The sequence below is a fragment of the Nomascus leucogenys genome, chromosome 10, assembly GCF_006542625.1.
Source record: "Nomascus leucogenys isolate Asia chromosome 10, Asia_NLE_v1, whole genome shotgun sequence".
Taxonomy (NCBI): Eukaryota; Metazoa; Chordata; class Mammalia; order Primates; family Hylobatidae; genus Nomascus; species Nomascus leucogenys.
In genome coordinates, this window is record NC_044390.1 from 67,456,800 (window position 1) to 67,470,621 (window position 13,822).

At 43.5% G+C, this 13,822-nt stretch overlaps 1 protein-coding gene across 2 annotated transcripts in view; it reads left to right on the top strand.

Moving 5' to 3' along the window:
• The first annotated feature begins 266 nt into the window (after positions 1-266).
• SLC17A8 (solute carrier family 17 member 8) overlaps positions 267-13,822 on the top strand; it is a 64,725-nt gene continuing 51,169 nt past the window's right edge. For both annotated transcript variants that reach the window (XM_003269903.2, XM_003269904.2), the window contains exon 1: positions 267-687. In XM_003269903.2, the coding sequence (XP_003269951.1) occupies positions 587-687 (101 nt within the window). In that variant the 5' untranslated portion in view covers positions 267-586. The remainder of the gene's footprint in view (positions 688-13,822) is intronic.

The following is a 13,822-nucleotide window of genomic DNA, read 5'->3' on the forward strand; positions in this document are numbered from 1 at the left end:
TCTGGGTGCCTGCTCTGGCTAAGAGGCCATTCATAAGCCCAGGCGGCTGAAGGGCAGGTATTGTGCCGGTTACTATAGCATCACCTTGGAAAGGCTCACTTGGTGAGAGCGGCAGGCGAGCTGGGGTGGGGCAGGAGGGGGACGCGGCTGGCTGGAGGGGCTGGAGCTAGGCCACGGATGCTGCTGCTGGTCTCAGGACTTCTGGTGGTCCGGAGCTCATGGTAGCGTCCCCAGCTGCAGCCCAGGGAGGGAGAGAGGCTGCGCTCAGTCTGAGAGTGGCTGCCTGAGACAGCGGCCACAGGCTGCTGCAGAGCGTGCAGCTTTTGCAAGGGACTGAATTCCCAACCAGACACCCCTTGGCCTCTTTTCTGGAGGGGTGGGGAGCAGAGACAGGAGGGAGTTGTCTTATCTTGGAAGATTCGAGCTGGGTTTCATCAATCCTTTTTGATTTTGAGTAGTTCCCTCCATGAGAACTGACTTCCAGGTGTCCACCAAGGGAAACAAGGTGGTTCTCACACTGGAAATGAGAAAGGATGACAGTTTTTGAGACTGACTGTTAACGGCTCAGAGGTGCCCCTCATTCAAAATGCCTTTTAAAGCATTTGATACCTTCAAAGAAAAAATTCTGAAACCTGGGAAGGAAGGAGTGAAGAACGCTGTGGGAGACTCTTTGGGAATTTTACAAAGGTAAAGTTTGAATGCGAACTTTAGTTCCCTTCTGAGTGGCTTCGTATTGCCAGTATGTGAGAGACTTGGTATCACGTTTTTAAAACCACACTTTAATGAGGACGGGATGGGTCAGATTAGATCCTTCTGGAGCCCCTTCTAGCTCCAGTAGTATATGCCTGGAGGAAAAACAGATGCATGAAAAGTATTGGGTTGTATTAGGAAAAGATCAAGATAAGTATTCTGTTTGTATAGCTGGATTAGCACTTTCTGGAGATGACAATATTGCATATGGTATGTTTGGCATTGAATTAGAAAATATTTAGGGAGATAATATTATATGTTAATTCATTAGTAATGACAAATATGCCTTGAACTGAAATAATTTTTTTCACTGAATCCACTATAAATGAAAATTAAATATTTGCCATTTTTAGCTTATTTAATAAAATATATAAAGTGGTTCCTGACTGTATAGTTTGCAAAGAGAAGGCTAGTTACACATTAGTTTGAAGGAGGTAACTTAAAAAATTTCTTTGAAGCAGAAAACCTCACATAATTGCAGTGGGAAAATGTTAAGTACTATCATTGAATTGAATGAGATTTTAGTCCAAACCAAAAAGTAAATATTTTTTGAAGTAAAATATATTAAGAGAAGGAGAGTTTGCCATAAATGATTGAATTAATGTGACATTTTAATTTATGAATTTTTATAGACATAGTAAATGCCTTCTCAAATTATATAAATGATTTCATAAGTGGTCCTTATGTGCAAGGTAAAATGACTGCTTTATCTCTCTGATATAAATAAATGTGAAAAATACCTTTGATACGCTTTTTATTTGTTTGGATGATTATTTCTAATCCTGGTGAGTGAAAATACCATCTGGTGTGTCCTTTTAACTTTTCTATTATCTCTTAAATTTAAAAACATTTTCATTTAAAGGACTATTTCCAGGCAATCTGAGATTCATCCCATTTCTTGTGTTTTAAAACACATATGATCCTGTCAGTGTTAAATTTTCCATTGTATCACTGTTAATAAACTTTCCTAATAAGAAAAAAGAGTTGGACACCTTATTATTTTAGTAATTAGAAACAAAAAGGCTTCAATCAGACCTACACTGAATTAGCATGTCTAGATGAAAACCTAGCTCAGTGACAGCAGCATAAACCAGCCAAATATAGAAAAAATTACAATAACATTTTTTTCGGAGTGTTTTATCCTTCCGTTGAGCACTCTCCAGGTAACATCTTATTGTGATGGCGTTCATTTGATTAGAAATGCAAAAATAAATTTTGCATAATAAGCACAATAGCTTAATTGGCTTATTCAAGTAATGACAAAAGAATCTGGCAAAGTCAAGAATAAAAACTATAAAACCGCAGGCCGGGCGCAGTGGCTCACGCCTGTAATCCCAGTACTTTGGAAGGCGGAAGTGGGAGGATCGCTTGAGGCCACAAGTTCGAGACTAGCTTGGGGAACATAGAGAGACCATGTCTCTACAGAAATATAAAAAATTAGCCAGCATGATGGCGCATGCCTGTCATCTCAGCTTCCCAAGAAGTGGGAGTATTGCTTGAACCCAGACATTCAAGGTTGCAGCGAGCCAAGATTGCGCCTCTGCACTCCAGCCAGGGTGACAGAGTCAGACTCTGTCTCAAAAAAAAAAAAACAAAAAAAAAACCCATGACGTTGGGCCAGAGTCACCATTATAAACAGCAAACTCTGCCTTAGTTTATAAAATACTTGATATAAAAAATACTTCGGAATTTTCTTTTCAAACTTGTTTAATTGCTTTTTTTGAAATTTAATTGCTTTTTTCAATAGGAATTATTGATCGAAGAGCCGGTTTTGCTATGTTTGATTGGAGGAGCCACATGGAGATCTTTTTGTTTACAAAATTGATTTGCTTAGGGATATAACAAAATTGGCGATTTTCCAAATTGTGTGACCTCAACCAGAAGTTGGGCTATGTGTCTAGGACTGTTTGAACAGTTTCCTCAGAACAATAGAAAAGCAGCTATCACAGTGCTAGGGACAGAGAATGCACTAAACAAATGCTAGATATTGTCATGGTTGTCCTAATTGTAGAAAGGCTATAGAAAAAATAAAGCCAAGGACAAATCCCTTTTTTCAGTGATTTATAGAGAGAAATTATTGGCAGAAGAAGCGAAAACAGACATTGCTTGAGTGGTGATCCACGTTGATCCTCAGTTCTAGTGAGGAATTATCAAGACCAGCTCTGCCACGTGTTTGGCATTAACCACAGGTGTATAAGGTAATTGTATGTAAATGACCCTGCCCAGAGCCTGGCACATACTGGGCATTTCCCTCTCATTTCATTGCTTTTCATGTAAACCCAGTTGAGAGAATCTCATGTAAAAAAATCACAAAGAACGGTTTTCTGTTTTGTAGGAGCATTTGGAAGCTAGAAGCCCCTACATTCTAACTTAGAAGGCAATATAAATCACAGCTGTCTAATAATGTTTGAGGCTGAGGTCATCATCTAAATGGAATTCTTGAGATGCTTTTTAATCACCGTGTTCCTCACAGTCAGGGGAGTGGCAATTGCACAGGGAAGCATTTGAGAGTTCGCACACAGGGTTGATTACAGTCAGGCATGATTAGCCTTCCTGGAAAACAGTCATTGATAAGAAGCAGCTGAGCAATTAATCAGCTAAATGTAAAATAATATTTTAGAAGTGCAGGAAGAAAGAAGATGCACTCATTTAATAGTTTAGTATTGAATTATATAGATGACATAGAAAGCATTAAACTTGGAAATTAATGTCCAGAAAGTGACATGCAGATTTGTTCAATTTAAATTACAATTTATGTGTCCTTTAATTGTTCATGTCTAAAAAACATAACAGTAACAAACAAAACATTATCTTTCAGACACTGTAAACTCATTTAATTCAATTAAAAACCCCATGAAGAGGGGATTACTATAATTACAACTTTTCTTTTTTTGAGAAAGGGTCTCACTCTGTTGCCTAGGCTGGAGTGCGGTGATGTGATCATAGCTCACTGCAGCCTCAAACTCCTGGCCTCAAGCCATCCTGCCTCCTTGGCCTCCCAAAGTGCTAGGATTACAGGCATGAGCCACAGCATCTAGCAACAATTTTACAGATGAGAAAACAGGCACAGAGAGGTTAAGTAGCTTGCCCAAGGACACACAGCTTGTAAATGGAAGAGCTAGGTTTCAAACCAGATGTTCTATGCCCATCATTCTTAATCACTACATTATGTTACCCCTCTAATCAAGTGTCTTTCCTCTTCCCACTCACTGTCTTGATATTGGGCCGCTTATTTAGGTTTAGGGAGGTCTACTTGGACTGCAATGTAGCCAGCAACTTCTGGATCTGCTGGCAAGTGTGGGCTATTCTCCTAATCAGTTGTACCTTTATTGAAGGCTTTCTCCAAGGGAGGCTTTAAGGGGAGTCTGGTCTCCTTACACGTATGTCTGTCTTCCCTTTAAATGAAACTAGTCCCTGCATCGTGTCTGTCCTCAGCATTCAAGAGCATGCCAGATATGCACTTCCTGCTCCATCAACAAAGGTGAGTGTGTTAAAGCTTGCTCTGAGATCAGGTGATCCTGGGTTCCAATTGCTGCAACATCCTTTACTTCCCTGCCTGCATGACCTCAGGCAACTTGGCTGCAATGGGGCACCCCTGCTCAAAACTACCTCACTCAGAGTTAAAGCCAGTGCCCTTTCAATGGCCTTCAAGGTCCTCTGTGATCTAGGACTTTTGGAAGGCTCTCTGAGTTCATCTGTGACATTTTCCTGCCTCACTCTACTCTGGATTCACAGGCCTCCTGGCTCTTATTAGAACTCCCCAGATCCACTCCTGTCCCGGCTTTTGCCCTGTTTCTTTTGCTTAAATGCTTTCCTCCCAGATAGCCTGATGGCTCATTCCCTCGCTTTCTTCAAGTATGTGCTCAAAGATCCCCACTTTCCTGGCCACTCTTTAAACATGAAGCTCACCTGCCCTCCTCCTCCTGCCCTCTTCTCTGTCCCTCTTTCCTGCTTTACTTCACCTCTGTCTTAGGTAGGTTCCCTAAAAAGCACAGCCCGAGACAGGGATTTGGGTGAGCCTAGAATGTGATTTAACGAGCTCTTCCTGAAAAAACTGGGAGGGAGTAAAACAAGAAAGGAAAGGAGAGGCTGGGTGCGGTGGCTCACACCTATAATCCTAGAATTTTGGGAGTCCGAGGCAGGCACATTGCCTGAGCTCAGGAGTTTGAGACCAGCCTGAGCAACATGGTGAAACCCCGTCTCTACTAAAAGACAAAAAATTAGCCAGGCATAGCGGCATGTGCCTATAATCGTAGCTACTCAGGAGGCTGAGGCAGGAGAATTGCTTGAATCCGGGAGGCAGAGGTTGCAGTGAGCTGAGATCACACCACTGCACTCCAGCCTGGACGACAGAGGGAGACTCCATCTCCAAAAAAAAGAAAAAAAAAAAAGGAGAAAGAGCCAAGCAAGGATGCGTGCTCACAATGCCCAGTGGCCAGATCCAGAGGGGAAGGCTCTGGAGCATAAGCGATGTGCTGAGTTCTTCCTTTGGGGCAAGTGGGGCAGCCTTTTATGTCTCTGCCTCAGTCAGTCATCAGCTCTGGGCTGATGTGGGTGGGTGAGGGGTTTATTTGGAGGCCACTGAGCAGTGGGAAGTTCTCCAGGGTTCCTCATGCCAAGACTAGAAGCCCAGGCAAGGAGTCACCATGGTGGCAAGGGTCATGGGTCCTGATCCTCAGGAGGAACCAGAACTGTCAGCTCCTCGTGGGAGCAGGAAGAAATGTGTTTGGCACCTAGGTGGTCCACTAGGACATCTCCTGATACTGCCTGGGCTAGTTTTATTTTTTTTATTTTAATTTTTAAAATAATAGAGATGGGGGTCTCACCATGTTGATTAGGCTGGTCTTAAACTCCTGTGCTCAGGAGATCTTCCTGCCTTGGCCTCCCAAAGTGCTAGAATTACAGGCACGAGCCAGCGCACCCTGCCTAGTTTTAACTGCAAATGGGAAAATACAGCAACTGTGACCTGCTAGCAGCTCTGGAAGTAGAAGTGTGCTTACCCATCAAGGGGAACGGGGGAGTGCGCTCTGGTGTCTATGACAGCGCACCCACTGCACCGCTCAGATCAACTTGCTTCTCACATGAAGTTCACTCCATCCAGGTACAGCTTCTCCAAGACTCTATGGTTGTAATTCCCGAGGAGCCTTCCAAAGAAGAGTTATTAAGACAGACTCCAGGCCCCACTGTGATGACTGGTCCCTCCTCTCCACCCCTTTTTGAGTCCCCTCACTTCTGTTTGCTTGTCTGATGGGTTGCCCCAGATCTTCATCCCTGAGAGGTCTAAATCCCTGGTTAACATAACCTCACCAGGTCATGGTTGCTGTATTTGCCCACTGACAGTTAAAAACTAGCCAAGGCAGTATCAGGAGATGTCCCAGCAGATCATCTGGGTGCCAAACATATTTCTTCCTGCTCCCATGATGAAGCGACAGTTCTGATTCCTCCTGAAGATTAGGATCCATGACCTTTCCCACTGTAGTGACTTTTTGCCGTGTCTTCTGGTCTTGGCACGAGGACCCCAAAGTGACCGAGCAGCAGACATAACCATATGTTGACTGGGATTTCCGTTGTGTTCCTAAATGGAAGAATTCTTCCTTGTGAATCAGGAGTTCTAGCTCCTCAGAGCCTAAGTTGAAGAGATGAGGTACTCCTCAGGTGGGTTACTGGGAATGATGGTGAGTGGGACCACTCCTTCTCTCATGCCTTGTTTCTTTGACCTGTGTGTTCTGCCCATTGGGCACACAGCACCATATCATAACTGTTGGGTTTTTTGTTTGTTTGTTTGGGATGGAGTCCTGCTCTGTCGCCCAGGCTGGATGCAGCAGCTTGATCTCGGCTGACTGTAACCTCTGCCTCCTGGGTTCAAGCAATTCTCCTGCCTCAGCCTCCCGAATAGTGGGATTACAGGCACCCACCACCGTGCCCGGCTAATTTTGTATTTTTAGTAGAGATGGGGTTTCGGTATGTTGGTCAGGCTGGTCTCAAACACCTGACTTCAGATGATCCGCCTGCCTCGGCCTCCCAAAATGCTGGGATTGCAGGTGCATAACTGTTGGTTTATGGAATATACTGCATCCTGGAGGATAGCACCTTACCCTCCCAGGGCTTCATCTCCAAGCTGATGTCACAGCTGCATCTTTACGAAGCTTCTTCAGAGGCCGGGTGCCATGGCTCACACCTGTAATCCCAGCACTTTGGGAGGCCAGTGCAGATGAATCATTTGAGGTCAGGAGTTGGAGACCAGCCTGGACAACATGGTGAAACATGTATTTTCTACTAAAAATACAAAAAATTGCCAGGCGTGGTGGTGGGCACCTGTAATCTCAGCTACTCAGGAGGCTGAGACAGGAGAATTGCTTGCTTGAACCCAGGAGGCAGAGGTTGCAGTGAGCTGAGATAGAGCCACTGCACTCCAGCCTGGGCAATAGAGCAAGACTCCGTCTCAAAAGAAAAAAAAGAAAAAAGGCTTCTTTAGCTCTGGCAGGCTGTCAGCTTCTGGATGGTATGGTATACGGCGGGGCTTGTGAATCCCATTGTCATGTGCTCACTGCCATGCCATCTTTGCCATAAACTGGGTGTCTTGGTCTGAGAAAATGTTATGTGAGATCCCATGTTGAGAAATCAGACACTGAATCCTCAGATAGTGATGTTGGCTGAGACTTGTAGTCTGAATAGGCAAACTCATACATGGAATATTTCGACCCCAGTCAGGATGAATTGCTACCCTTTCCAGGATGGAAGGGGTCTGTTACAAATAACTTGTGACCAAAGACTGGTTTGTGCCCTCAGGAATTGTGCCATCTCAGGGTCTCAGCATTGGTCTTGTTGCTGACAGCAGCAGGAGCTAGCTCAGTCCTGATGAGTGGGAGCCCCGACATAGCCTCCATCCCTGCTGCCATGGTTACTCTGTTCACAAGTGCACTGCTCTAGCACTGGGTGGCTGAGGACAGAAGCTAGCTGACATCAACTGGCCAAGTCAGCCTGCCTGTCGTCTGTTTTGTGCCTCTTCCAAGTGGCATGTGATAATGTGCAATCAGGATAGCTCATACTACGCATCCACTCTTATAGATTGATCCACATCTCTTCCCCAGATTTTCTTCCCAATCCTCCAGTATTGCTTTATCTGGCCCCTGACCTCCAGTGAAGTCACTCATCACTGCCTATGAGTCCATGTATATCCTTACCTTTGAATGTTTCTCTTTTCATACAAAATGTGTGGCCGGGAGACTGCTCAAAACTCTGCCTATTGGGAGGCTTTCCCCCTCACTGTCCTTCAGGGCCATCCCTGGGTGGGCTGAAGTATAGCAGCAGTCCATTTGCAACACGTTCTAACATACCAAATTGACCAGCTCTGGACAAAACTCAGTTTTTTTCCTCCTGTAATTTGTTCACAGGTGTGAGCTCATGGAGAGGCATTGGTACAGCAGATATAGGTCACATGGAAAACTGGACCTCTGACATGGGCTTACTTGTGTCCTGTGGCCCTGCTGGTGTTAGATTCCAGATGGACCACTTCCGTCTTATGATGGACAGTTGGACTGCGCAGGTCTGATAGTACCTAGCTCATGATGGGTCGTTTTGGCTGCATGGTCTCTTGATGTTCCATGGCCAGATGCTGTGTCTCCACCAGGACTCAGTAACATGCCATGAGTTGTTTTTTGTCTGTTGTATATTTCCCTACTATAGATGACAAGGCCTTGTGCCAGAATCCTAAGGCTCTATGCAGTATTTCTCCTATTGAGTTTTGCCAGAAACCTCATATAGTGTCTTTTCCTATTCAGATGCCTTTAGTACCAAGGGTACGCTGGAGAATACAGCCCTTGTGGCAAGATCACTCTTATTGCAGCCTAGACTTGCTACAGAACATTTTCTTGTTTTGGGATTTCATTAAAAACCAGCAGCCTTTTATGTCATGGAATTAGTGGGTTAGAACAATATTCCCAAGTGTTGAATACACTGCCTCGAAAACCCAAAGAGGTCTGCCAACCATTGTGCTTCTTCCTTAGTGGCAGGAAGTTCAAAGCACAATAACTTTTCCTTCACTTTGAAGGGAATGTTCTGGAATGTCTCAAACACTAGACTCCTGTGAACTTCACCCATGTGGTGGACCTGTGATCTTTGTAGCAATTATTTCCCACGCTCTGGAGCACACATGTCTTACTGAGGCATCCAGAGTACTTGTCAATTCTTGCTCCTGAGGTCTAAACAACATAATGTCATCTATTGGTCATAATAGATCAATGTGATGTTCTGCAGCAGGTCCAGAAGGTCTCTCTGACTATATTATGAGAGAGAACAATCCACGGATATATGCTGTCGTTCATCTCATGTCATTGTGAACTTCTTAGCCTCCTTTGTAATGGATATGGAAAGAATGCACCAGATCAAGACAGGCAAGCTATGTACATGACTTAAGAGTGTGTGGTAGTTCCCTGTCATCCACCGTGATCCCTTTTTTTTTTTTTTTTTGGCCGGGGGCTAGGCTGGTGAATTACATTGGGATCTAATGGGGGCTACCACCCCTGCATCCTTTAAATCTCTGAAGGTGCAATAATCTCTGTCATTCTGCATAATATAATACTGTTTTTGATTTATCTTCTTACCCAGGGATGACAGTTTTAAGGACTTCCATTTGACTGTTTTCTATTACAATAGCTTTTATTCTACAAGTCAAGGAACCACTGAAAGCATTTTCCAAATGCTAGGTGTCTGTCTTCCAATTATACATGTGGGAATTATATATGGGCAAATGACCACTGGGTGGGTCTATGGACATGAACTCACTATGAGATGAACCTGTGCCAGGACTCCACTTATTACCTGACCCTCATAAGCCCCACTCTAATGGAGGAAGGATAGTGCTATAAATCCCTGAGTATCAACATCAGTTTGCCCCTTTATCCAAAAGTCTGCAAAAGATCGAGGTATTTCTCTTTCTTCAGTGTATGTTTACCCAAATTAATGGTGGTAGAGTCCTTTGGGGAAGGACTGTGGGCATCACGACTGCATTGCCTTCTGTGGTGTTGAAGTTTCCTTAGTCATGGAACCTTCAGTCTTCTCCTTCAGTCTTTGGATTCTGGCCTAGAAACTGGGCAAGAGAGTATGACTTTCCATTGGGGTGGCCAGCCTCAGCCTACTGCCTATTCATCAGCTCTTTATCTTTTCTGATTTTATGTATATGAAGCAATACCCTTATTGGCTGCCCGTTTTTTTGCTCCTTGGAGCACCATGTTCTCTGAGTCATCTCTGAGCTTCCTATGGGCTGATTCCCTAACTGTCATTCTGAATTTCCTTCCCTTACCTATGATGGTTAAGTGCTGCCAATCATCCCAATTGCTACTGCTTCTGGAGCAGCACCTCCTACTGTGAGCCTCAGCCAGCAGAGGACAGCAGCTTATAAGCATCAGTGGTGCCGGTGGCCCCATCACCACTGCATTCCCTATTATCTTAGGAGCAGGAGTATTCCTCAGGCCTCCTGAGGAATATAGTTCATTTGTGGGTTTTCTGGTCTTACATAGAAAATCCATTCCTGCATAGTCATTTATTTGAGCCTTTTGATCTTTCTTTATAATCTGCTCTAACAGTTCCCAACATTTCTCATTTTTAAAAAAATAAGTTAGAGACCTTTTAATTGATCAAGAGTGTGATCAACATTAAAGATATAACACTTACGGAATTCTTACATTCCAAATAATAGAGATCAAAACTTTACTTAAAGGAATAGAAGATAGCCATTTTAATTATCAGTAATTCATCACTATGACTGGTTCAAATTCAGCAATTTTTATACCAGGCATTAAAAAATGAAATAGGCTTGTAAATTAGGTTTATATAACAATGAAGGAAAAGAGGATGTAGACCTGGACCAACCAAAATAAGGACACTCTTGTGGCCTTGGGCATTCTCTCCTGGAATGGATAATTTTTTATTCTTTTATTTATTTATTTATTTATTTATTTTTTTGAGACAGGGTCTCACTCTGTCACTTAGGCTGGAGTGCAGTGGCACAATCATACCTCACTGCAGCCTCAACCTCCCAGGCTCAAGTGATCCTCTCACCTCAGCCTCCTGAGTAGCTGAGACTACAGTTGTGAGCCACCTTGCTTGGCTAATTTTTAAAATATTTTGTAGAGACGAAGGTCTCGCTATGCTGCCTACAATGGTCTTGAACTCCTGGGCTCAAGCCATCCTCCCACCTCAGCCTGCCAAATTGCTGGGATTACAGGCGCGAACCACTGTGCCCAGCTTTCAAGTTATTTTTTTTAAAGTCACGGTGGCCATATCCTATATCTCTGTGTACAATGTAATAATGATTAGAAATTAGTACAGAATTACATTTTAAAAGTCACCAGGCTCCTCTGGACATCTCTGTTTTGTTTAAGTTTCCAGGAACTGTATTAGCAGTTTATCAGGACCATTTCTCTTAAGGCCTTTGCTGGGATGTTAGACCCTGTGTCATGGGACTATGCCCCCTTTATTAGTTTCCTAGGGCTGCTCTAACAAAGTACCACAAACTGGGTGGCTTGAAGCAACAGAAACTTACTCTCTCACAATTCTGGAGAGCAGAAGTCCAAACCCAAGGTGTTGGCAGGGCCAAGCTCCCCCTGAAGGCTCTGAAGGAGGCCTCATGCTTGCCTCTTGCTGGCTGCTGGTAGCTGCTGGGAATCCCAGGCATGCCTTGGCTTGTGGATGCCTTGCTCCAATTGCTGCATTTGTTGTCACATGGCCTTCTCCCCTGGTGTTTGTGTCTATGTGTTCAAATTCCCCTCTTCTTATAAGGACACCAGTCATGAAATCAATCTATTATGACCTCATGTTAACTTGATTACATCTGTGAAGTCCCCATTTCCAAATAAGGCTACATTCACAGGTATCGGGGGTTAGAACATCAACAAATCTATTTTGGAGGACACAATTCAATCTACCTCCCATATTGACGAACTCTCCCTTATCCAACTTTATTACCCTACTCCCTCCAAATCTAGTACATTCAGGATCCATTCCCGGGCATACTTTCCTGCTTCTTGATGTAAATGTTCATCAGATTCTACGACTCCTGCTCCCAGTATCTTTTCTTAGCTCAAAAGTATATTTTCTCATCCAAAGTTTATATTCTCTCCTTTTCCAACTTCTCCCAAATACTTTTACAACAATCAAATTTTCTAAGTGCTTCTTAAAGGTTAGTAAGGCCTATAGATTCAATACCTACAGAGTAAAGCAACCATATTATATATCTTGACATAGACACACTACATATTAACACGTAGAAATAGGCTCCCCTTCTGCAAGGAAATATGTTGTATCATTCAAAGTTCTTAGTTGCAAACAACAGAATCCACTGTAGCTAAAGTGGAATGAAATTTAGTAAAGAATGTTAGGAATTGGGCTGGGGGCAGTGGCTCACCCCTGTAATCCCAGCACTTTGGGAGGCCAAGGCGGGCGGAGGATCACCTGAGGTCAGGAGTTTGAGACCAGCCTGGCCAACATGGTGAAATCCCATCTCTACCAAAACTACAAAAATTAGCCAGGCATGGTGGTACGTGCCTGTAATCCCAGCTACTCAGAAGGCTGAGGCAGAAGAACTGCTTGAACCCAGGAGGCAGAGGTTGCAGTGAGCCGAAATCCCACCATTGCACTCCAGCCTGGGCAGCAGAGAAAGACTCCATCTCAAAACCATAAATAAATAAAAAATAAAAGAATGTTAGGAATTGTTCAGACTTCCTGGAAGGAATAGGTCTGGATGCTGTATCTCCAGGAGAAAAGCAGCAGAGAACATATAACACTAGACTGTTCTGGATAAAACACAGCTGCCACCACTACCTGCCTCTAAGTGCTGATTATATTCATGACTTGTTCCAGAAATTCTGCCACAGCAGTCACAGAGGAGCCAGTTGCCTCTGTTGCATTTGAAATCATCTGCACTGCCATTCCCCTGCATGCTGTATCCTCTTCTTGTTCTGTCCCATATCTAAATCTCATTCAAGTGCTTCGGATTTAGCAGAGTCCACCTCTTATGCCTGCATTGTAGCTGCAAGAGAGCCTAGGAAAAGTAGGTTTTTTTTTTTTTTTGTTGTTGTTGTTGTTGTTGTTTTTGCTGCTCCAGCAAGATTCAAAATATCAAGAAGTCATTGAGATATTGGACAGCTATAAATGATGGTTGTCTGCTACATATGTGTGCTACTAGTCTAATTTTTATTTTTCAACTTTTGATACAGACATGGGTACAAAACATATTTTTCTAATGTCTTGATTTTAACTACTAGAAAAGTAACAGTGCAAGTATAACGTTAAATGGCAACTGAGCTGACTGTGGAAGTGACAATAGGGAGTGGTGGGGACTATGGTAAATTGAGAGCCAATTGTAGCCATGACAGAGTGAGAGCTTGATTATTTCAGGTCTTCAGATTTTTCAGAATGAACAAGAAATCCAAGGCTTTATATGTTTGCTTGTTTCTGCTTTTTTGAGCTATCTCCTGATATTTACTTATTTATTTATTTATTTAATACAATTTTTAAAAGTAGAGATGGGGGTCTTACTATGTTGCCCAGGCTGGCCTCAAACTCCTAGCCTCAAGCAATCCTCTCACCTTGGCCTCCCAAAGTTCCAGGATTACAGGTGTGAGCCACTATGCTGGGCCTTGGTTTTTAAACTCTGTCAATTAATCTAAATTCTTTTTTTTTTTTTTTTGAGATGGAGTTTTGCTCTTGTCACCCAGGCTGGAGTGCAAAGGCGCAATCTCAGCTCACTACAACCTCTGCCTCCTGGGTTCAGGCGATTCTCCTGCCTCAGCCTTCTGAGTAGCTGGGATTATAGGCATGCACCACCATGTCCAGCTAATTTTGTATTTATAATAGAGACGGAGTTTTGCCATGTTGGCCAGGTTGGTCTTGAACTCCTGACCTCAGGTGATCTGCATGCCTTGGCCTGCCAAAGTGCTGGGATTACAGGCATGAGCCACCGTGCCCAGCCAATTAATCTAAATTAATTTTTTTAAAAAAGCAAAGACCCATCATACATTATACCAGATAAACAAAACATGGCTATGGGCCACATATGGCCATTGGGCTTTCA